The sequence below is a fragment of the Lampetra fluviatilis genome, chromosome 35 (assembly GCF_964198595.1).
Source record: "Lampetra fluviatilis chromosome 35, kcLamFluv1.1, whole genome shotgun sequence".
Lineage (NCBI taxonomy): Eukaryota > Metazoa > Chordata > Hyperoartia > Petromyzontiformes > Petromyzontidae > Lampetra > Lampetra fluviatilis.
The window spans coordinates 3,537,071-3,563,704 of record NC_136309.1 but is presented as its reverse complement, the minus strand read 5'-3'; the positions used below and the strand labels follow the sequence as shown (position 1 = coordinate 3,563,704).

At 51.7% G+C, this 26,634-nt stretch overlaps 1 protein-coding gene across 1 annotated transcript in view; it reads right to left on the bottom strand.

Annotated features, from left to right (window-relative positions):
• LOC144944685 (voltage-dependent calcium channel gamma-3 subunit-like) overlaps positions 1-12,860 on the bottom strand; it is a 47,859-nt gene extending 34,999 nt beyond the window's left edge. The window contains exon 1 of the mRNA XM_078873045.1: positions 12,586-12,860. Within this exon, the coding sequence (XP_078729171.1) occupies positions 12,586-12,799 (214 nt within the window). The 5' untranslated portion in view covers positions 12,800-12,860. The remainder of the gene's footprint in view (positions 1-12,585) is intronic.
• Positions 12,861-26,634: the final 13,774 nt, after the last annotated feature.

Sequence of the window (26,634 nt, the reverse complement as noted above, 5' to 3'; positions counted from 1 at the left end):
TGGGGGGTGGTGGTGGTGGGGGGTGGTGGTGGGTAGTGGGGGGGGGGGCGATTCTCCCGGGATTCAAACCACGAGCGGCCACACTCCGATGAACGGAATTGGACCCGAACATCCCAGAATCAGAAATCGGAATTTATGTTGTTCATTGCAGGAGGAATCCGATGAGCTATGAAGCAGATTTATTTATTTATTTCACAGATGTCCAGTGGGGGCACGGGGTCAGAACGTCGCAACAAACAAACAATAACAATAAACAAACCATGGGAGTGCAAAGTATAGGAAAGATAAACAAATCTCTTAAAAATATACAAACAAAACTAAACTAAATTTCGATTTAAAGCTTTCGTGACTGCAGGGATTCATCTTCTTGGTTCTTTCGGTAAAGTCACGTAAAAGGGAAATAATAAAATTATAAAAATAACACATAACAAAATAATTCTCACGACGTTTTGGCCACAACGCAAGCAGCCGTCCTCGGGTGAAGAATTATTTTATTATCTTTAATTTTTATTATTTTATTACTTCCCTTCTACGTGACTTTACCGAAAGAACCAAGAAGATGAAAACCAAACTATTTCTGTTTCTTACTACGTAAATCCTACCGAGTTATGAGCTTATTGTTTCAGAAGCGACCTGGACACAAATGATAGCTCAACAAAAGTGGGCGACCAATCGTGTGCGAAATAGTTTATTGGGCAAAGAATAAAAAAAATAATCCCAAATGGAAGCAAGGAACCATCCCAGAGGGAGATTCTCGGGACAGGGTGGAGGCTTTCGGTGATGAGTAAATGTGATCGAAAACTACTTCACTGGCTGGCTGGCTTGCAAGTCGTGGTCATTCTTCACAAGTGTATCGCACCTTCGATAACACCACACACACACACACTCAATTATATATATACTACATATAGAAACTATTAATGAAAAAAAAAAGACTTCATCAAGGTCAAATCTTTCGATTTAAAGCTTTCGTGACTGCAGGGATTAATTTTCTTGGTTCTTCCGGTAAAGTCACGTAGAAGGGAAATATAAAAATAATAAAAATAAAACATAATAAAATAATTCTCACGACGTGTCGGCCACAACGCAAGCAGCCGTCACCTGAGAACGGCTGCTTGCGTTGTGGCCGAAACGTCGTGAGAATAATTTTATTATGTTTTATTTTTATTATTTTATTATTTCCCTTCTACGTGACTTTACCGAATCAACCAAGAAGATGAAAAGGTCAAATCTCTTTCTACGTTACTCCACGAACACCGCCCCCCCCCCTGCCACCACCCCCTCAAATGTCACAAATCGTCTGTGCCCCACGTCAAGTGGCATTGTCTAGCGGCCCGGCGCGAGTTACTTCCACCGCGCCACGTGCTGCCCCCAAAGTCGCCCTCTCAATAATTCAACGGGAAATCTCGCGTGCCCCCCCCCCCCCATTATGCGGCCCCGGCGGCCCCCCCCCACCCCCGAGTTCTGGCGACCGGGGAGGGTGGGAGGGAGGGATGGAGAGTGGGGGAGCAGGGGGGGGGGGCAGGAGGGAGAGCAGGCGGGTGGGAGGACAAACGCGTAACGACAGCGGCTGCCCGCTGATCCCCACCCCCAAGTTGATCCCAACTCCCAAGTTGGTCCCCCCACTCCGCCTTCCAGAGAAAACAAATCCTGGCCCCACGTGGCCCAACGTTGTTCAGGCGGGGGGAGGGGGCGGGGCGGGGTGGGGGGAGGGGACCTCGCGTTGGGGTTTGGCCGGAGAAGCGCCGCCTCGACTCGTCGATTCTGCCACGGATCTCTACGACCCAGACCCAACCCAACCCAACCCAAACCCAATACAACCACACCAAACCCAAACCCAACCACACCCAACCCAATTCAACCACACCACACCCAACCACACCACACCACACCACACCCAACCCAAACCCAACCACACCCAACCCAACCACACCACACCACACCCAACCCAAACCCAACCACACCCAACCCAATCTAACCACACCAAACCAATCCCACCAACCCAAATCCAACCACACCACATCAACCCAACCACACCACACCAATCACACCAATCACACCAATCACACCAATCCAACCCATCCCAACCACATCAATTCAATCCAACCCAACAACACTAACCAAACTCTTAGGGTTTTTTTCGGTAAAGTCACGTAGGTAAAAAAGTAAAATTAATAAAAGTAATAATATAAATAAAATAAAATAATAAATCACGACGTTTCGGAGGCAACACAAGTCTCCGTCATCAGGTGGGACCGTCACAGCTAGATTTACTGTATCTACCTCCGTGACTTTACCGAAAAAAACCCTAAGAGTATGATTCCTTGCAGTCACGAAAGCTTCAAATCTAGAATTAACACTAAGCAACCTCGCTTGGCAAATCGCAATTGACGGACAGGAGCTGTTGGTTCGAGTGGGGAGATCGTAATCATCTGCGTCATCATCAGCCACGGCCAATCCACTGCTGGATGAAGGCCGCAATCATCCTCTTAAGCCACCGCCGCCGCCGATACTGCGACGATTCCGACAAATCCAAGCGGCCGCATGTTCTTGGCTCTCATTCAATCATCGCTCAATCTCCCTTCTCTCTCGGACGCGTCCGTCCCATCCGCTCCGTTGTGAGGCGCCGCGGTTGGCTAGGAGATGTGAACTCCCTCGCCTGGTATACAGGAGGTCGTTGGTTAGATCCCGACCCTGACGCCTGCTCTCTCCGTGGTGGTGTAGATTTTTCTCCGGGTCCTCCGGTTTTCCCCTGCACATTTTTTTGGGGGTCTTTCGGAAAAGTCACGTAGTGTCTATGTTGTGTGTGTCTCTCTCTCTGTCTCTGTGTTGTGTGTCTTTCTCTCTGTGTGTCTGTGTTGTGTGTTTCTCTGTGTGTGTCTATGTTGTGTGTCTCTCTGTGTTGTGTGTCTCTCTCTGTGTGTGTCTATATTGTGTCTCTCTCTGTGTCTATGTTGTGTGTCTCTCTCGCTGTGTGTCTATGCTGTGTCTCTCTCCGTGTGTCTCTGTGACTATGAATCCCTGCAGTCACGAACGCTTTAAGTCAACATTTCCCCTGCACGTGTAGAATTGAAGTCGTGCGCTGCAGAGAAATTTGGCGACTGCCCGAATTGTCCCCACGGCGATGAGCCAACTCGTTTGAGTTGCCGTCTGTGCATGGCGAGGTCCGCTTCCGACGAAGAACCACATAGCGTTGTGGGCTTTACCTGGTAAAATAAAATAAAAAAAATATTTTTCGATTTAAAGCTTTCGTGACTGCAGCGATTAATATTCTTGGATCTTTCGGTAAAGTCACGTAGAAGGGAAATAATAAAATGAAATAAATAAACATAATAAAATTCTCACGACGTTTCGGCCACAACACAAGCAGCCGTCCTCAGGTGAAGAACAGAGCTGTCGGAAAGACAGCGTCCTAATGTTATTTTATTATTTCCCTTCTACGTTACTTTACCGAAAGATCCAAGGATATAAAAAATATATAATTTATAAGTTTCATGGTTAGTCTCGACAGGTTATTCATCGTCCCATCTGTCCGTGACGGGTCCTGCTCAAACCCCCAGCACTCATCACTGGAGCAATAATCACCATAAATCAACGTCTGATGCTTCTGCAACTAATGAAATTTTTTCACCGTTTTTACATTGAACGGTTTAAAAAAAAAGTAATTTGTCCGAGCGAGCTCTCATACATGCCATTTCTTGTATGTATCTAACATTGCTTAAATGTTAAAGACTCCAATGCAGAAATATCCCCTGGGTTTGGATCTTGCACGAAGCTCATGCTCCACCCTAAATCGCATCCACTGCACACACCATGGCAAGCAGCAGACGCGTATACCGGACTTACACAATGTGGTCATGCAGAACAGAGTGTACAACGTGGAGCGACGCAATGCCACCCCCGACCCCTGCCCCCGATCCACAAAATACGACAGAAGGAGACATCACAGCGATGATAACTTAACCACCGTGCTTCTCTCCTCATCACGTCGCTTATATTATCTGGGCTTGACCGTCATGAATGTGAAATCGCAGTAGTTTTTTAAATCCTTTATATTCAGTTCACTTGCTTGCTTGCTTGCGCGCTTACGACCGTGCAAATTTTTCGGTCGTTTTTTAACCCACTTCCCGTGATCCAATCGAGCTGACATTTTGCACACAGACTCGTTGTGCGTGACAATTTATTTTCGTGAAAAATGTTTTCCCTAAATTTTACACTTTTTAGGAAAAAAATAATTACATTTAATTACCAATTGCTTAATGGTGGCAGGCAATCATCTGACCCATAGGTGGCAGCCATCTCAAGCCAGAGGACGAGAGGACTCTAGCCGCCACGCATATAAAGGATTTATAGTGAAATACTTTTTTTTACGGGTTAATTTTTTCTGCACCTACATCAGACAAGAATAACACTGGTCAACAAAAAAAAAAAATTCTGGCCTGGACTTTTGCAGCTGTTTTAGACTAATTTCAGTGTGCTGATTCCAAATCTGATCTCAGATTTGCTCTATCACATCATTTTTATGCTATCGGCATACCCCATTTTCATTGATTTTCCCCGACATTAACTCTGTCACTTATGATAGACAAAAACTGATGCCTGATTTGGAATCAGCACCCCAAAATTACATTAAAACCGTTGGAATACCTTATGCCAGAAAAAGTGTGTTGACCAGTGTAATGATTTTAATTGCTTAAGTGTGCGTAATGGTCGCGTCAGAGACGTTGACGGGCTCGGATCAGAGGCTGACCTACCTGGGTTCGAATCCAGGCTGTAGACACAAAGACAAAGATCCTCCCCCCCCCCCTCCGATAAAGCCTTTAACAGGTTGACGGGGCAAGTGCTGCTAGCACCTATGAAAAACTCTTGTTTTTTTTTATTTTACCGGGTAAGGCCCTGAGCTATGTAGTTCTGTCTTCAGAAGCGAGCTGGCCATCACGAATGATAGCTCAACGAAAGTGGCTTAATCAAGTGGGAATTTATAGCAGCCAAATACTCTCAACGCATCTTTCTAAATGTGGAGGGGAAAAATCGGAGACAAATCCACGTGACCACGGGAAGAGAGACACGCAAGCTACGAATATACAGCAGGTGTCGGGGGTGGGTATCGAACCCACGACCTCCTGTATAGCAGGCGAGGTAGTTAACATCTCACCACCACGGCAGCGCCTACTGCTGATGATTGCTGCTGCTTATGATGATTGACGGAGTAGGTTAATACGATGATGATGATGGTGAAGATGACGATGGTAAAGATGATGATGATGATGGTGAAGATAAATCAAATCACAGGAGGTGGTGTCTGTGGCCATGTTCAAAGCATACATTACAATAATCGCGAGTAATTATGAAATGATGTCGTGGTTATGATGATGATGTCGTGGCGATGATGATGATGGTGGTGGATATACTATTGCTGCTACTAATGATGATGATCAAAATGATAATTGTGGTGATGATGGCTGGAGGTGGTGACTCGAAATTGTCAACATGATGAACGAAATGACTATAATCACTATAACTGCAGGATGATGTCATGGTTTCCAGTGTCATAATAATTGGTGGTGGTAGTGGAGGCGCTGTGCTATTGTTGGTGGTGGAGGTTGTGTTGTTGGTGGTGGTTGTGAATATGGTGGTGGAGATTGTGTTGTTGGTGGTGATTGTGTTGTTAGTGGCGGTAGTGATGATGGTGGTGGTGATTGTGTTGTGAGTGATGGTGGTAGTGATGATGGTGGTGGTGATTGTGTTGTTGGTGGTGGTTGTGAATATGGTGGTGGTGATTGTGTTGTTGGTGGTGGTAGTGATTATGGTGGTGGTGATTGTGTTGTTAGTGGTGGTAGTGATTGTGGTGGTGGTGATTGTGTTGTGAGTGATGGTGGTAGTGATGATGGTGGTGGAGATTGTGTTGTTGGTGGTGGTAGTGATTATGGTGGTGGTGATTGTGTTGTTGGTGGTGGTAGTGATTATGGTGGTGGTGATTGTGTTGTTAGTGGCGGTAGTGATGATGGTGGTGGTGATTGTGTTGTTGGTGGTGGTAGTGATTATGGTGGTGGTGATTGTGTTGTTAGTGGTGGTAGTGATTGTGGTGGTGGAGATTGTGTTGTGAGTGATGGTTGTGATTGTGGTGGTGGTGATTGTGTTGTTAGTGGTGATTGTGTTGTTAGTGGTGGTAGTGATTGTGGTGGAGATTGTGGTGTTGGTGGTGTTAGTGATTGTGGTGGTGGTGATTGTGTTGTTGGTGGTGGTAGTGATTATGGTGGTGTTGGAGATTGTGTTGTGAGTGATGGTAGTGATGGTAGTGATGATGGTGGTGGAGATTGTGTTGTTAGTGGTGGTACTGATTGTGGTGGTGGTAGTGGTAACGTGGCGATGGTGGTGGTTATGGTGGTGGTCACGTGAGCACAATGAATCGAGAATACAGCTGCACAGGTGAAGGGCGGCTGTCGTTTGCGAGCTGTTGTATAACGGAGCGGCTGTTGGTTCAGGGCACAAATGAAAGATCACTTCTCTCTCTCGATCTATCTATCACTCAAGGAGCCGCCTCGATCGATGCGCGAGGCAGTCGAACGCGTCGCTTCACGTCTTGACGGTGCTCATTGATATTCATGCGGCTGCTGCTGCTGATGATGATCATAGTGGTGGCGGTGGCTGCTGATGATGATGATTGAGGCGGTGCTGCTGATGGTGATGATCACTGCTGCAGGTTGCAGCTGCTGACGCTGATGATACTGGGTAGGAACCTCCTGGTTACACCAGCCCACAGGGGATTATTGTGTCCGTCCGTCCGTCGTGGAGGGAGGGGCTGGGTAGGGAGAGAGGGGCTGGGTGGAGAGGGGCTGGGTGGAGAGGGGAGGGTGGGGAGGGGCTGGGTGGAGAGGGGCTGGGTGGGGAGGGTGGGGCTGGGTGGGGGGTGGGAGGGGTGGGGCTGGGTGGGGAGGGGCTGGTCACCCCGTGGTGCCCTTATAAAACTCAACGTTTAACCTACTCACGCCGGCTTGTGCCCGCCCTCACAGTCGGGCATATTTGCGGAATACACCACGCCGCCGTTGACCCTGGCCATTGACCGAGCAACCCAACGTTCCTACCAGCTCCCTCCGCAGGAATGTGTTTATAGTGGTGGTGGGTGCTGATGATGATGATTGAGGCGGTGCTGCTGCTGATGATGATTGCTGCAGGTCGCAGCTGCTGATGATTATGGTAATGATGGTGGGTGCTGTTGCTGCTGATGATGGCCATGATGAATCGCTACGCTGCTGCTGATGCTGCTGCTGCTGGTTGTGTTGGTGATGTCACCCCCTGCCTGCTTCGGCTACTGCTGATGATGAATTGCTACGACGACGATGCTGATGATGCTGATTTGGATGGTAGTGCTGCTGCTGATATTGGTGATCGTGCTCTGCTGCTGCTGATGCTGCTGCTGCCGATGCTGCTGCTTTTGCTGCTGATGCTGCTGTTGTTGCTGCTGATGCTTCAACTGCTGCTGCTGCTGATGATGCTGCTGCTGCCGTTGCTGCTGCCGCTGCTGATGATGATGCTGCTGCTGCCGTTGCTGCTGCCGCTGCTGATGATGATGCTGCTGCTGCTGTTGATGATGCTCCTGCTGATGCTGTTGCTGCTGATGATGATGCTGCTGCTACTGATGATGCTGCTGATGATGATGCTGCTGCCGATGATGATGCTGCTGATGATGATGTTGTATTATTTAGATGGTCTACTCAACATGCCACCGGCCACCCACGCAAGAAACGGGGCCCTGACCGCCGCGTCACAGATTCACACCCCCCCCACACTCCCCCCCCCCACACTCCCCCCCCACACTCCCCCCCCCCACACCCCCCCCCCACACTCCCCCCCCCCCACACTCCCCCCCCCCCACACTCCCCCCCCCCCACACCCCCCCCCCACACTCCCCCCCCCCACACTCCCCCCCCCCACACTCCCCCCCCCCACACTCCCCCCCCCCACACTCCCCCCCCCCCCACACTCCCCCCCCCCCCCACACTCCCCCCCCCCCCCCACACTCCCCCCCCCCCCCACACTCCCCCCCCCCCACACACTCCCCCCCCACACCCCCCACACCCCCCACACTCCCCCCCCACACTCCTTCCACGCGAATGTTTCACAGGGGCCCCGCAATTCCTCCACACGATCTTCCTCCACACGGATGACGCTGCTGCTGCTTTCACTGATGCTGCTTCCGCACGCAGCACGCGGCTATGCACTTGACGCGACAAAAGACAAAAGACCCCCCCACCCTGTGTAGCCTTGACAGACCCGTTGGGGCAAGTGCTGTTAGGGAGTAGCGAGCCTGTTGTGAAGGCTGGCAATCAGTGGGCTGTGCAGCGTTTGTTGCTGTCGCGTTCTGAAGCGCGCCTGCTGGACATGTATCCACCTAATAGGGTGTCGCGACCAATATCATCCACGATATAGGGTTTTTAGATCGCGTAAATATATGTGTCGTTAAACCCGCCACCACCCGACACAGCCGATTAGTGAGGTTTGTCACGTAAACAGAACGTGCCAATTCATCACGAGTACAGCACTAATGTGTAGTGTATAGTGGTGTATAGTGTAGTGTATATAGTGTGGTGTATATAGTGTGGTGTATAGTAGTGTGTAGTGTATATAGTGTAGTGTATAGTGTATATAGTGTAGTGTATAGTGTAGTGGTGTATAGTAGTGTATAGTGTATAGTAGTGTATAGTGTATAGTAGTGTATAGTGTATAGTAGTGTATAGTGTAGTATAGTAGTGTGTAGTGTATAGTGTAGTATACTAGTACAGCACACCGGTGTGTTGTTGGAGAGCAAATCCACAACATTTACCATCTGAGTACGACGTTTCGCCAGTAATTACAACCAGCTTCATCAGGCGACAGACAGAGTTGTGGAGAAATCCTTCCCGTTTACCGCGACAAACCTCACCAATTGACTTGGCTGTGTCGGGTTTAACGACGCATTTATATTTCATTTACCACGATTTAACCCCACTCTAGACTATGGACATTTATAGCTCATCGGATTCCTCCAGGAGACATCGATATTCCGATTCTGATTCTGAGCACGGACACACACACATACACGAAGACAAAGATCCCCCGTATAGCCTTAACAGACTGTAGGGGCAAGTGCTGTTAGCGAGCACCTATGATGGCCGGAATGGCACACGAGGGGGTGGATGGCCAGTACCACGCCCGACCGCCTTTGTCTCCCCAGTGGCGATGTTTACACACCGCACCAGGTACTCATTTGAGGCTGAGTCGACCTCGGGGAGGCCCAGGACCGGTTCAGATAATTGTCACTGGTGTTGGCCGTGAGCGGGAATCGAACGCGGGTCGCCAGGTTCGTAGCGCAGCGCGCTAACCGCTATACCACCGCTCCCCACACACGGACACAAACACGGACACACACACAGACACACACACGGACACAGACACACACACACGGACACACCACTGAGTGGGGTGAAGGCCCAACTCCAGGCCTCGTGGCTCCACCACCGACCCATCCGCCGCTACCTCCGCTACCAATCCGCGCCTCCGCGTTCAAATGGAATTTTTTTAAACTCGTGCCGCGCTGTACGCGCCCGATGCTTGTTACACTCGTCCCACGTGACGCTCGCGAAGCCGGATAAACGCCGGCTGCGTCACGTGGAACACGCGTACACACACACAGACACGTGGAACACGTGCACACACACACACGTGGAACACGTATACACACACACACACAGACACGCGTACACACACACACACGTGGAACACGCGTATACACACACACGTGGAACACGCGTACACACACACACAGACACGCGTACACACACACACAGACACGCGTACACACACACACAGACACGCGTACACACACACACTTGGAACACGCGTACACACACACACTTGGAACACGCGTACACACACACAGACACGCGTACACACACCCACAGACACGCATACACACACACACAGACACGTATACACACACACACTTGGAACACGCATACACACACACAGACACGCGAAACAGATGTGCACACACACGCGGAACACGGCGCGTGTACACACACGCACGCGCACACGGAGATTTCAATCGGCTCTATTAACGCAGGCAGCGTTAATTATGAGTAAATAAATTGTAAGTGTAGGAAAATGAAACCCTCTGTTCTACACACGCACGATCGTGGTCTTGCTGCTGCTGCTTATGTTGATGATATTGATTGTTGCTCATGCTACTCTTGCGGACCCACAACATCACGACCACCACCATCATCACGACCACCATCATCATCACCGCTAGAACCACCACTACCGCGAAAACCACCACGAACATCATCACCACGACGACCACCACCACCACCACTACAACCATCACCACCACTACAACCACCACCAACACTACAACCACAACTACCACCACAACCACTACAACCACCACCAACAACACTACAACCACCACCACGACCACCATCTCCACCACCACTACAACCACCACCACCACCACAACCAACACCACTACAACCAACACCACTACCACCACCAACACTACAGCCACCACCACGACCACCATCTCCACCACCACTACAACCACCACCACAACCACCACCACTACAACCACCACCACTACAACCACCACCACCACCACTACAACCACCACTACAACCACCACCACCACTACAACCACCACCACCAACACTACAACCACCACCACCAACACTACAACCACCACCACTACAACCACCACCACCACCACTACAACCACCACCACCACCACTACAACCACCACCACCACCACTACAACCACCACCACCACCACTACAACCACCACCACCACCACTACAACCACCACCACCACCACTACAACCACCACAACCACCACCACCACAACCACCACCACCACAACCACCACCACCACCACCACCACTACAACCACCACCATCACCACTACAACCACCACCATCACCACTACAACCACCACCACCACCACCACTACAACCACCACCACCACCACCACTACAACCACCACCACCACCACTACAACCACCACCACCACCACTACAACCACCACCACCACCACTACAACCACCACCATCACCACCACTACAACCACCACCACCACCACTACCACTACAACCACCACCACTACCACTACAACCACCACCACCACCACTACAACCACCACCATCACCACTACAACCACCCCCACTACAACCACCACCACCACTACAACCACTACAACCACCACCACTACAACCACCACCACCACTACAACCACTACAACCACCACCACCACTACAACCACTACAACCACCACCACAACCACCACCACCACCACAACCACCACCACCACCACTACAACCACCACCACCACTACAACCACCACCACCACCACTACAACCACCACCACCACTACAACCACCACCACCACTACAACCACCACTACCACCACCATCACCACCACTACCACCACCATCACCACCACTACCACCACCACTACAACCACCACCACCACCACTACAACCACCACCACCACTACAACCACCACCATCACCACTACAACCACCACCACCACCACCACCACTACAACCACCACCACCACCACCACCACTACAACCACCACCACCACCACTACAACCACCACAACCACCACCACCACCACTACAACCACCACCACCACCACCACCACCACAACCACCACCACAACCACCACAACCACCACAACCACCACCACCACAACCACCACCACAACCACCACCACCACCAGGGTGCGCAGTGCGTGTACAACAGCCGCTCTCTCTCACGTCCTCCCACACACAAAGGCAAAGAGGCACCAGGTAGCCGAACACGTGGCTGTCGGCAAGAGACTGCGGTGTAGCCGGCAGCACCACGCCCGGCCGCCTTTGTCTCCCCAATGCTGATGTTTACACACTCATTTGGTGCGAGGTTCTGTGCACGTGGCCTTGAGGTCGTGAGCTCGAGATGACAACGAGTACCTGGTGCGGCGTGTTAACGTCAGCGGCGGGGAGGAGGGGGGGGGAGAGAGACAAAGGCGGTCCTGGGAATCCCAGGGGATGGATGCACAAGGACCGGTTCAGTCAGAAGATCGGCACCGACTTTGTTGGCCCTGAGCAGGAATCGAACTCGGGATCACCGGACGGTTTTCTTAAAGCGCAGCGCGCTCACCACTGCGCCACCGCTCCCCCACTGACAAAGACCCCCCGTATAGACTTAGCAGACTGTTGGGGCAAGTGCTGTTAGCGAGCACCTTCTGAAGGCCGGCACGGCAACACGACGGAATTGCGTGGCCAGCAACCACGCCCGGCCGCCTTTGTCTCTCCAGTGGCGATGATTTTACACACCGCACCAGGCACCCATTTGAGGCCGCGCCGACCTAGGGGAGGCCCAGGACCGGTTCAAATAATCGTCACCGGCGTTTTGCCCGTGAGCGGGAATCGAACTCGGGCCTCGCCCGGCTCACAGCGCGCTGACACACAAGAGACCCACACAAAGACAAAGATGCCCCGTACAGCCCCTAACAGACTGTTGGGGCAAGCAAGCGAGCAAGCGAGCAATCAAGCGGCAACCTTCGCTCACCTTCCAAGCAGCAGGTCCGCCACAGACCCGAGTGTGTGAGCACCTCCTCGTTCTTACGACTCGTGTCGTTTTCCCCTCCGCCACCCTTGCTGCGGCAGTTGCCCCTCGAGTAGAGCCAGAAGTCTGTGCCCACGGCGATGCTCATGAGGCCGAAGGCAGCAAACGCGCCTCCGGTCGTGAGCAGGGTTTGAACTCCTCTCTCGCAGACGCCCATGGCGACGGCGACGATGCAGCACGGACGGTGCAGCAGTAGCAGCAGTAGCAGCAGTCGTGGGAGTAGTCGTGGCCGTGCCGGCAGCGGACGGTGCAGCAGGAGGAGGAGGAGGTGGTGGTGGTGGTGGATGAGGAGGAGCTGGAGAAGGAGGTGGAACTGCAGCAGCAGCAGCAGCAGTGTCGGCAAGAAAATCACGAGCAGCAGAAGCAGCAGGAGCGGACGGTGGATGAGTAGACCAGGTTCGACGCCTGGTCATCGTTGTGCGGTTCGAAGACCCCTCCTCCTTCTCCTCAACCACCACCACAACCACCACAACCACCACCACAACCACCACCACCACGAGGGTGTGAGGGTAACGCCAGAGGAATGGACGTGCAAGCGGTGAACGCTGCCGGGTGACTGAATGAAGACGACGACGACGACAACAACAAAAACACGCGGCCGAATGTGCGGCTCTCACAGCTGATGGCCGGTTGTTTATGAATGCATTGATGACGATTAATTAATGGCAATTATTAATTAATGGCAATTAATTAATGCCCGTTAATTCCGTAGCTGGCATATCCTGGGCGAATGCGGGAGATGCATTGGAGACGGTCGTGGTTGATCGGGCGCGCGATGAATGAGTGAGCGGGTTGAAAGAAAGAATGAATGAATGGATGGGTGAATGATTGAAGTTGTTTTGTGGCTGTGCGCTGTCCCCAACAACGTCTGTCCGTCACCCACACACGAATCGGTTGAACCGTAACCCCGAACCCATAGCCGCCTAGATGATTAACATCGTCGTCATTAGCCTAATGAGCAGACGACGATGAGACAGCTTGCTCGTCCAATTAATTTGTTCGACATTTTCATTCATGCGGTCCGTTCTCTCAAACCGGGCTTACCCTTCCCCGAGACCCATTGCTTAAAACCGCATGTCTATTTATATCTCTCTCTGCTATTTAATTATATATTACATATTGCACGCACACACAATAATTATTAGCGTGTGCGTGCCTCTCTCTCTCTCTCTCAATGTATCTACATCGGCTCGATGCTTAGTTAATTACGATGCTGATGAAATAGAGACACGCGCACACACACACGCACACACGCGGACGCACACACACACGCACGCGTGTGTATGTGCGCGCGTGCGTGTGTGTGTGTGTGATTAAACGATTACAGCGAGATGATAAACTGTGGATGTAGCCGTTAGATGATGATGTTGTTGATGATGATGTTGCTGCTGATGATGTTGCTGCTGCTGCTGCTGATGTTAGTGATGAAGATGATGATGCTGATGATGCTGCTGATGTTGCTGCTGATGATGATGTTGCTGCTACTGATGTTAGTGATGAAGATGATGCTGCTGCTGCTGCTGCTGATGCTGCTGCTGCTGATGATGTTGCTGCAGATGATGTTGCTGCTGCTGATGTTAGTGATGAAGATGATGATGCTGCTGCTGATGCTGCTGCTGCTGATGATGTTGCTGCTGCTGATGTTAGTGATGAAGATGATGATGATGCTGCTGCTGCTGATGATGATGATGCTGCTGCAGATGATGTTGACGATGATGTTGGCCCAGAACGAATCTCGCTCCTGTTTTTGTTTTCGTCCACGGCAACAGCTGTTGAACGGAGGGATAATTGCCGCGTGTCTCCTCCGCCAGATATCCCTCTGTATGATGAGATATCCTTCTGTGTGATGAGATGCACTTCTGTGTGATGAGATGCACTTCTGTGTGATGAGATGCACCTCCGTTTGACGGCACCGAGTGAGTGTATCTTCTCTATGAGAGGTATCTGTGACATGAGATGCACGCTCAATGTATCTCTTGAGATGTATTTCTGTTTACGTATCGTTTGCGTGCCCTGAGATGCAAATGTGATGGGTGTTTTCTACGTAAGATGCATGATGAGATTCATCTCAGATATCTCTACATGAGATACACGGTGAGATGCGTTATGCCTCTCTCTCTCGCTGGAGATGTATTCTGTGATATGTGCCGTAGCTGTATCTCTACGAGATGTTTACTTCCGTGAGATGTGCTTCTGCAAAGATGTACTTCAGTTACTCCTGAGATACATATCTGTGAGGAGATGTTCCGTGGTTTGAAACACTACGTGATCGCCCTCCCCGTCCAATATCGGGTTACTTGAATCTCTATGAGATATCTCCCCCCGTGGGATCGACGCTGTAGCTATCTATGAGAGATGTACCGTAGATGTTTCTCTGAGAGATGTACCGGAGCTTTCTCGCCCTGAAACCTGAGACGTGACTGTCGAATTACCTCTGCGACAGATCTCCTTCATGCATCTCCCTCCGTCGTGAGAGATGCACCTGTGAGCTAAATCGTAAATGTATTTATATCTCTATCACGGCGATCTCGATGAGAGATAGACCTCTGGTTAGATGCACCGAATCTTTCTCCCGACAAGATTGACACGGCATGTATAAGATGCCATTATTATTATTATTATCCGAGGGATGTCCCCTCGCTTCTACTTTGCTGCTACCGATCACCACCGCATGCGTATGAGCGGTTTAAAGAGCTCGCTTACTTGCTGCATACTGATGATGATGGATGAAAATGTTTGTAATTAATGGAGCAGTTACTGCTTCTTCTTCTGCTGCTGCTGCTGCTGATGATGATGTTCTTGCTGCTGATGCTGCTGCTGCTGCTGATGATGGATGAAGATGTTTGTAATGAATGGAGCAGTTGCTTCTTCTTCTTTTGCTGATGATGATGTTCTTGCTGCTGATGGTGCTGCTGCTGATGATGATGACGACGATGTTCTTGCTGCTGATGGTGCTGTTGCTGCTGCTGCTGCTACTGATGATGATGATCACCAAGCAAGACGATGCTGATGCTGCTTCGGCTGATGCTGCTGAATGAAGATTATGCTACCGCTGCTGCTGCCGTTGCTGTTGCCGCTGCTGCTGCTGCTGATGATGATAACAAACGCAGGCAGCTATTTACAAATGTACACACACACATTATATAGATATATTAAAAAATAAATAAAACAAAAAAATTATATTTAAAATAATTCCTCTACATTCATTGTGGCTGCCTGTCGCATTCTCCAAACTTGCGTGCCACTATCTGCAGCCGCTCTCTCTCCCTGTGTGTGCCGCTCTCCTTAACGCTCTCTCTGCCTCTTTCTCTGTGTGTGCCGCTCTCTCTCTCTCCCTGTGTGTGACGCTCTCTCTCTCTCCCTGTGTGTGCCGCTCTCTCTCTCTCCCTGTGTGTGACGCTCTCTCTCTCGCTCTCCCTGTGTGACTATGTCCCTCCCCACTTTATCTCCCTTGCGCGCGCTCTCTCTCTCTCTCTCCTTGTGTATCTCTCCCTCCCCCTCTCCCCGTGCGAGTCTCTCTCTCTCTCTCTCCCGCTTTCTCTCCGTATCTTCCTCTCTCTCTTCCCTCCCTCTCGCTTTCCCCGTGTCTGTCTCTCCCTCTCTTTTTTTTACTCCCTCTCAATCCTCCTCCTCTCTCTCTCTCATCTCTTCCCTCCCTCCCTCTCTCTCTCTCTCGCTGTGTGGATGATTTGGCTCTACACAGGCTGCCTTATTCGCTACAAGGCCGCATGTGCAGCAGCATTTCCCGTCACTGCTTGGAGCGGGCCATGCATCGCTCTGCACCACGGCACGCGGCACGGCACGTGGCACGCGCCACGCGGCACGCGCCACGCGCCACGCGGCACGCGCGCGCACGTCGAAGACAACGCACAACAATGGACGTGGACGACAAAGGACACGAACAACAAATGGACTTGGAAAACAATAGACGTGGACAACAATAGACACCGTATACACCGACAACAATGGGACGCCAATAATAATAGACATTATGGGCGATGTTCATGCATTGTAACAATCGACCTGGGGTACAATAGACACCGAAAACAATATGTTACTATAGACACCGATAAAATGTATAATGGACAATATGCATACGTAACAATAGGCATGGAAAACAAGTTACATCAACAACAATAATTGACAGGAACATCAATAAACATAAACTACAATTGGCACGAACAACATTAGACATCAATTGACACGAACAGCAATAAACACAATTTCTATAACAATACACACCATGCACAACAATAGGTATCAAGAACAATAGACATCGTGGACAACAATAGACATCAACAACAATATACATGGTGGCACAACAATAGACGTCAAGAACAATAGACATCGTGGACAACAATAAACATCAACAACAATAAAACACCATGCACAACAATAGGTATCGACAACAATAGACATGGTGGACAACAATAGGTATCAACAACAATAGACATCGTGGACAACAATAGACGAGCGTTATCAAGGCATCTCCACAATATGATTACCAGCAGAACACATCTTCAACGCCAGTGATATGAGATGTGTGCGTGCAGATTCTTGAATTCATCTGTGCGGAGATTTTTCACCCTTGGAGGTTGTAAATAGGAGGAGGTGGTGATGGGTGGGACGCGTGGTGTGCGGGGTGGAGGAGGTGATGGGTGGGACGAGTGGTGTGCAGGGTGGAGGAGGTGATGGGTGGGACGAGTGGTGTGCAGGGTGGAGGAGGAGGTGATGGGTGGGACGCGTGGTGTGCTTGTGCGCTTGTGTGCGAGAGAGGGTGTGTGTGTGTATGGGTCAGAAAGTGTGAGCGCGTTTGTGTGTGCGGGTGTGAGAGAGAGAGTGTGTGTGTGTGGATGAGAAATTGTGAGCGCGCGTGCGTGTGTGTGTGTGCGAGAGAGGGTGTCTGTGTGGTTGAGCGCGTGTGTGTGTGCGTGGGAGAGAGTGTGTGTGTGCGTGGGAGAGAGTGTGTGTGTGCGTGGGAGAGAGTGTGTGTGTGGTAGATAGTGTGTGTGTGTACGAGAGAGTGTGTGTGTGGGTGAGCGCGTGTGTGTGTGCGTGGGAGAGAGTGTGTGTGTGCGTGGGAGAGAGTGTGTGTGTGCGTGGGAGAGAGTGTGTGTGTGCGTGGGAGAGAGTGTGTGTGTGGGAGATAGTGTGTGTGTGTGTACGAGAGAGTGTGTGTGTGTAGGTGAGCGCGTGTGCGTGTGTGCGTGGGAGAGAGTGTGTGTGTGCGTGGGAGAGAGTGTGTGTGTGCGTGGGAGAGAGTGTGTGTGTGGGAGATAGTGTGTGTGTGTGTACGAGAGAGTGTGTGTGTGTAGGTGAGCGCGTGTGCGTGTGTGCGTGGGAGAGAGTGTGTGTGTGCGTGGGAGAGAGTGTGTGTGTGTGCGTGGGAGAGAGTGTGTGTGTGCGTGGGAGAGAGTGTGTGTGTGCGTGGGAGAGAGTGTGTGTGTGGGAGATAGTGTGTGTGTGTGTACGAGAGAGTGTGTGTGTGTGGGTGAGCGCGTGTGCGTGTGTGCGTGGGAGAGAGTGTGTGTGTGCGTGGGAGAGAGTGTGTGTGTGCGTGGGAGAGAGTGTGTGTGTGCGTGGGAGAGTGTGTGTGTGTGTGGGTGAGCGCGTGTGTGTGTGTGCGTGGGAGAGAGTGTGTGTGTGTGTGCGGGTGAGAGAGAGATTGCGTGGACAGTGTGAGAGAGCGTGCGAAGGTGTGCGTGAGATTGAGAAACGTGTGTGTGAGAGAGAGAGAGTGTGAGAGTGTGACATTGCGTGGACGTGGGTGTTGTGAGATGAGACGAGTTTGTATTTATTTTAGCAGCCGAAAGCCCCACCGACCGATGTCAGCTCTTGTTCAGTCGCCACCCTTGGCCTTCACAAATGATAGCTCGACGATGTCGCGGCTCGTCATGGTATTTCACGTGGCAATGTATGGCAGACGCGTGTGAAAACTATTCAAACTATTCAGCACTTTTTTATTTTATTTTGCCAGGCAAAGCCCCACTGCGCTTCGCAGTTCTTTTTCAGAAGCGACCTGGCGATCACAAATGATAGCTCATACTCTTTGCTGAGAAAAAGGAAAAATAAAAATATAAATAATTTTTTTAAATTTCACCTACGTGACTTTACCGAAAGAAACAAAGAGTATGGGTCATTGCAGTCACGAAAACTTTAAATCTAGAATTCACGTAGGTATAAAGTAAAATAAATAATTTTATTAAAAATTATTTTATTTTAGGTAGGTATAAAATACAATTAAAATTTTATTTTATTTTCTACCTACGTGACTTTACCGAAAGAACTAAAATCGTATGGATTCCTGCAGTCACGAAAGCTTCAAATAAAAAATGATAGCTCAACGAAGTGGCTCGTCACGTGGACATTTATAGCGGCCAAACACTCGAAACGCGTGGTGATGATGTTGATTCTAAATATGGAGGGGAAAACCAGAGGGACCGGGGAAAAATCCACGCGACCACGGGGAGAGAGAGACGTGGAAACTCCAAATATACAGCAGCAGCAGGCGTCAGGGTCGGGATCGAATCCACGGCGTGCTATGCAGCATGTTAACTACCTCCCCTGGTGTGCACCAGGCGAGGTAGTTAACATCTCCTAGCCACCGTGGCGCTTTCAGCAGTATTTGTTGTAACGGGTCCACAGCAACACCACCTCCATCAGCACCATCATCACCTCCATCAGCACCATCATCACCACCATCACCACCTCCATCAGCACCATCATCACCTCCATCAGCACCATCATCATCACCATCATCACCACCATCACCACTTCCATCAGCACATCACCATCATCACCACCATCACCACCTCCATCAGCACCATCACCATCATCACCACCATCACCACCTCCATCAGCACCATCATCACCTCCATCAGCACCATCATCACCACCATCACCACCTCCATCAGCACCATCATCACCATCATCACCACCATCACCACCTCCATCAGCACCATCATCACCATCATCACCACCATCACCACCTCCATCAGCACCATCACCATCATCACCACCATCACCACCTCCATCAGCACCATCATCATCATCACCACCACCATCACCACCTCCATCAGCACCACCATCATCACCATCATCGCCACCATCACCACCTCCATCAGCACATCACCATCATCACCACCATCACCACCTCCATCAGCACCATCATCATCATCACCACCACCACCATCACCACCTCCATCAGCACCACCATCATCACCATCATCGCCACCATCACCACCTCCATCAGCACATCACCATCATCACCACCATCACCACCTCCATCAGCACCATCACCATCACCACCTCCATCAGCACCATCATCACCACCATCACCATCACCACCTCCATCAGCACCATCATCACCTCCATCAGCATCATCACCACCACCACCACCATCACCACCTCCATCAGCACCACCATCATCACCTCCATCAGCACCATCATCACCTCCATCAGCACCATCATCACCTCCATCAGCACCATCATCACCTCCATCAGCACTATCATCACCACCATCACCACCTCCATCAGCACCATCATCACCACCACCATCACCATCACCACCACCATCATCACCTCCATCAGCACATCACCATCATCACCTCCATCAGCACCTCTATCAGCACCATCATCACCTCTATCAGCACCATCATCACCTCCATCAGCACCATCATCACCACCACCATCATCACCTCCATCAGCACCATCATCATCTCCATCAGCACCATAACCAGCATCATTAAAGAAAAGGATCCTCCCTATAGCCATTTACAGACTGTAGGGGCAAGTGCTGTTAGCGAGCACCTATGAAGGCCGGCACAGCACACGAGGGGGTGGGTGGTCAACACCACGCCCGGCCGCCTTTGTCTCCCCCAGTGGCGATGTTTACACACCGCACCGGGTACTCGTTTGAGTCTGAGTCGACCAAGCAGAGGCCCAGGACCGGTTCAGATAATCGCCACCGGTGTTGTCCGTGAGCGGGAATCGAACTCGGGCCACCGGGTTCCCCATCACCACCACCACCATCATCACCACCATCACCACCACCACCATTATCACCACCACCATCATCATCACCACCACCACCACCATCATCACCACCACCACCACCATCATCATCATCATCACCACCACCACCATCATCACCACCACCACCACCACCATCATCATCACCACCACCACCATCATCATCATCATCACCACCACCACCATCATCATCATCACCACCACCACCATCATCATCATCACCACCACCATCATCATCACCACCACCACCATCATCACCACCACTACCAGCAGCAGCATTAATGACTCATGCCTCCCTCTCTGTCTCGAGAGAGAGCAGCGTCTCTCCCTCTCTCTCTCTTATCAGGGCCGGCGCAGCTCTGCGTGGTGGCCCCTGTATTAGGAATAATCACGCGACCACCTCCCGCCTCTCATTAACCCCCCCCCCCCGACTCTGTCGCCGTTCTCAGCAGTGCGCTCGCGACTCGGTCGCTTTGCGGCTGCAACTTCTCGCTCCAGCCACCGGAGACGGTCGCTCCAAGCGAGACCCGAGGGTGCCGCCTCTCACGCTCACTCGAATTCACCCACCCACACGGACCCACCCACGTGGGCTCACTTTAAACCCACCCACCAAAAGCCACCCACATGGACCCACCCACGTGGGCCCAACCAACCCACATGGGCCCACCCACCCACATGACCCACCACAACCCCACCCACCATAACCCACCCACCAAAAGCCACCGACATGGACCCACCTACATGGGCCCACCCACCCACATGACCCACCCCCATGACCCACCCTAACCCACCCACCACAACCCCACCCACCATAACCCACCCACCACAACCCCACCCACTATAACCCACCCACCAAAAGCCACCGAGATAGACCCACCTACATGGGCCCACCCACACACATGACCCACCCTAACCCAGCCACCGCAACCCCAACCCACCATAACCCACCCACATGAACCCACCCACCCTAAACCCCACCCGCCCTAAACCCAGCCACATGGGCGCACCGTGAATTTTTTTTGGGTTCGACGTGGCCGCCAAGGTCTAGAACGAACTCGAGAGCGAGGAGTGTCGTGGGAGTCTTCCACGAGGAGCGAAGATTTAAAGGAAGCTCCAGGGCAGTGGGCGGTGGTTCCAGGCCAGTGGTTCTTCACTAATTTTCAGAAGGGGTAGGAGTGAGGGGGGGGGCACTTTCGCCGAGACAAACATCATCAGTGCGATATTCATATTCTTGGGTTCTTTCGGTAAAGTCACGTAGAAGGGAAATAATAAAATAATACAAATATAAGACAATACAATTCTCACGACGTTTCGATTGCAACACAAGCAATCATCATCAGGTGTGAAACCCACAGAAAGATGATTGCTTGTGTTGCAATCGAAACGTCGTGAGAATGTTATTATTATAATATATTTTTATTATTTTATTGTTTCCCTTCTACGTGACTTTACCGAAAGAACCAAGAAAATGAATCCCTGCAGTCACGAAAGCTTAAAAAAAATTACGATGTTAATAAAATAACACTTGCGTCGAGCTGGGCGAGGATGTGGTGGTGCAGGAGGAGGGGAGTGCTGGGAGGGAGGGGGGTGGTAACCTCATCCCTTGGCCTTTCTTCTTCGCTTTCCTTTGGCGAGGCGACGGACTGGTTGACCCGGGTGAACTTGGATGCCAGTGGCACCGCGTTGCGTCGTTGGCCACGTGGCATCGCAGACACAACGGCGAGCGAGCGCGGGTCACTTGAGTGCGAGATGCCGTAAATCGGAAATGCGGCGGCGGTGTTGCCAGGTCGGATGTAGTCCCCCCCCCCTCGAGTATCCAATGAGTGCGTCTAAGATGCTCGCGGTGACGGTGACGATTTGCCCGGGGGAAGGGGGGCGGGGGTGGTCCGGTTATTAACGAAGCGGTCGGGCACTTCGGATCAGGCAACGGTTGGCTATGTGTAGGGTGCGAAAGAAGTTGAACACACGTGCATGCAGTACATACACGCGGCCCGCGGGATCGTAGCTTAACCCCAGAAGGGGGGGGGGGGTTTGCTAGAGACCCCCCCCCCCCACCGTAGTGGAGGCTCCTTCCACCAGCAGTGGCACGAGCAAGCAATTGCAGGTACTGTGCCTTTGCCTTCGAACCTGTCTATGAAATGACATTTCAGATTTTGAAACAAAAACTAAAATCGCACGGCTGTCGCTCCGCTCATGCGAGGCCGGGTGATGAAGGACATGCACTTGGCCATGCAGCCAGTGGCGGACATTCCACGTTCCCACGGTGGGAGCCGGTGTCTTTAATACGAAAGAGTCACGGGGACGCCAGGTTATCGTATTATCATTGGCAGGAGGCTCTCTGTGCAGCGGAGCGTTGGCTCGTAGCGTATGACCCGTGACTGTGGCACCTGCAGTGTTAGTAGATTATGAATGGGCTGCGCTCCGCTCATAAGTCAAATACACAGCATGAATTATTCACGAGTTGCCTTATCTGGAGCCGTGCCACCCTTGCAACTAACTCTCTGCAGCTTCTGGAATTGGCAATGAACAGTGTGAATTATCGGGATACCTTAGGCTGGCCCTATGATCCTCCGGCATTACCAATGAACTATGGGATTATAATGGCACCTTAATGTGGCTATATGAGCATCTGGCATTCCCAATGAACTCTGGGAATTATAAGGATGCCTTAGTCTCCTATAAGCCTGCGGCATTACCAATGAACGATGGGAATTATAATGGTACCTTAATCTGTCTCTCCGAGCCTTGGTCATTAACAATTAGGCACGGGAATTGTAACGGGGCCTTGGTGTAGCTGTGCCATCCTCACACGCTGACCTCTGAGAATGTCTGAGTTCGTGAGCGTGTTAAGGCGACGTGGCGAGTGCTATCACTGTTACATTGCATTCATGGCTTTATTTTGGTGATTTCGAAAACGTTTTTTGGTTTGGCCATGTTTGTTTGTTGTAGTACGGAGTTAAACTGATGGCTTTAATCTAAGGTGTCTTGTTGTTGTTGTTTGACTTGCATCCTACTGGGATTTTTGCACACAGCGTTGGTGGACGGTGCTTTTTCTGGAAGATTTTTGCAGTTTTTTCCTGGATTTTTTTGTTTGCGCATAGTCACATAGTCACCTGAAGATGTTTTCTTGTTCATGTTTTTGTTTGTTGCAGTTGCACCCGATTCAAGAGCCGAATGGCTCACAGGGCTATACCTAATCAATGAAAACTGAGATCGTCTGTAAGTCAATGTACTCCACTTCAGACTGCAGCTCTAAAAACGCTGATGGGTGCGTGCATGCGAAGAAGAATACGAATAGCACGCGCTTTGATCTATTTCCTGGCGGTGCCGTGACTTGATCTAAATACATAAATTATATATTCTCCTTTTACAATTCACGTGTCATCATCTTTTTGTTCTGTTGTTTGAAAATCCACATCCAAAAAAGTAACTCTTCCTACGCACCCATCGCGACCAATATCATCCATAATGCAGGTTTTTGGGACATATTCACACGATATAACTCAACGAAAACCTGTACTAACCCACACAATAATTGGTCGGAAACACCTTCAAATAAAATCTAAACTAAAGACCCCCACGACTCGGCGCGGCACTGCTGCTCGATGAATAAGCAGAGCAACGTCTGGCAGTGAGCTCGGACGAAGATATCTTTTTATTGTTACAGCGAGTCCTCGGTTTTAACGCGACCGGAGCGGTGAAATGCGCTTCCTGAAAAGTCTCGCATCAAGCGAAAACAACTTCCCCCCACCCCCCCCCCCCACCCCCGGAGATAATGTGGTAATGGAGCTTTGGCGAGATACGATGTCACTGCTGCTGTTACTACGACGCACACCGCACGAGTGAGTAGGCGGTGTGAAATAACTGATGGCAACGCCGCCACCGCGTCACCGTATCACTCCCGCGTACCGTGTATCACTGCACCGCTCAGCCGCGCAGCTCAAGAAAGTAGTTCGTCGTCGACCACTCAGAAACCGCGTTATAACGGGCGTGCATTCTGCGTTACAAAGGTGTGCGGTCCGCGTTATAACGGGCGTGCGTTCTATGTTAGAACGGTGTGCATTCCGCGTTATAACGGTGCACGTTTTTCGTTATAACGGTGCACGTTTCGCGTTATAAGGGGCATGCGTTCCACGTTACAACGGTGCGCGTTCCGCGTCGCGCGTCGAGCGCAAAAATGCTCTCTCGAATTCAAAAACAACGTCATTGCGGAAACCGCGTTACCGTGTGAACCCCGCGTTATAACCGAGGGCCCTTCGAAAGGCACTTCGCGCCGCTCGTTGGCCGTCGTTTTCGACGAGTGGCTGACGCGGCTGACGCGGCTGACGCGGCTCACGCGGCTCACGCGGCTCACGCGCTCCGTCGCTCCGTCGCTCCGCGCGTTTCTAAATATTCACGTTCCCTGTGCAGGTGTCGCGCGTCGGTGTTCCACTTTTCACTTCACACATCCCCGCAGCGGAAGGGCAGACCGGGAGTTGAACCCTGCGGCTTCTCGCTGTGACGCACGGATGTTGACCTCCTGCGCTGCCACCCTGCCGACCTAACGCTACAAATTGCCGTCTTTTTTAGTCTTCATCTTCTTTTTATTAGCAGTACGGTTGTTGTTGTTGCCGCCGCTGCTACCGCCGCTGCTGCTGCTGCTGTTGTTGTTGTTTGAATAATGGCCGTTAGCTTTAGGCAATATGGCAAGGCCTAATTTCAGCCGGAACAGTCCGGAACGCTGCTCCGGGGATTAATTTGGCAGCCACATCCATCTCGCCTCGTCGTGCCCTGGCCACGCTGCTGCGGTGGTGTGCAAGGTGGTGCGCTTGTGCGCGGGGTGGTCCGCGCGTGGTGGTGTGACGAGGCGGGGGGGGAGCGGTGGCGCAGCGGTTAGCGCCTCGCGCTACGAAACCCGGCGACCCGAATTCGATTGCCCGCTCGCGGCCAACATCGGCGACGATTATCTGAAGCGTCGACTCGGCCCTTTGTCGGCCTGCGTTTCTGTTCTCTCAACTCATGCATGCGTCTCTTCTTCTCCTGTCTCACCGCATCTCCATCCTCGTTGAGGCTATACGGGGCATCTTTGTCTTTGTGTGTGGTGGTGCTTAGCTGCTGCTATAAATTCTCACACGTGACACGTGCTTCTGAATAAGAGCTCACAGCCAACACACGGGCTATACGGGGGGTGGAGGGTGGAATCTTTGTCTTTGCGCTGCGCCTTGTGACCTCCGGGTGAAAATGCGCAGTAGAAGCGTGAATGGTCATCATGATCGAATGAAATGATTTGCCGCCATTAAAACTCGGGCAACTTTAGCTCAGCACCAGAGCCGCCTCCTTTCGCCACAGCCGAGAAGGCAGGTTTTTAATCACAGACGGCTGAAGCCCGGATTTAAATTCGGGCAGGAAGCAGAATCTGAGCCGTTTCGCGCGGCTCGATGGCCTGACACGAGATTTAAAAACCCACCACCCCCCCACCAACCAGCCCCCACCCACCAAACCAGCACACCCCCCCACCAACCAGCCCCCCCCCACCAACCAGCCCACCCCCCCCCCACCAACCAGCCACCCCCCCACCAACCAGCCCCCCCCCCACCAACCAGCCCCCCCCCACCAACCAGCCCCCCCCCCCACCAACCAGCCCCCCCCCCACCAATCAGCCCACCCCCCCACAAACCAGCCCCCCCCACCAACCAGCTCACCCCTCCACCAACCAGCCCACCCCCCCACCAACCAGCTCACCCCCCCACCAACCAGCTCACCCCCCCACCAACCAGCCCACCCCCCCCCCACCAACCAGCCCCCCCACCAACCAGCTCACCCCCCCACCAACCAGCCCACCACCCCACCAACCAGCTCACCACCCCACCAACCAGCCCACCCCCCCCCCCACCAACCAGCCCACCCCCCCACCAACCAGCTCACCCCCCCACCAACCAGCTCACCCCCCCACCAACCAGCCCACCCCCCCCCCACCAACCA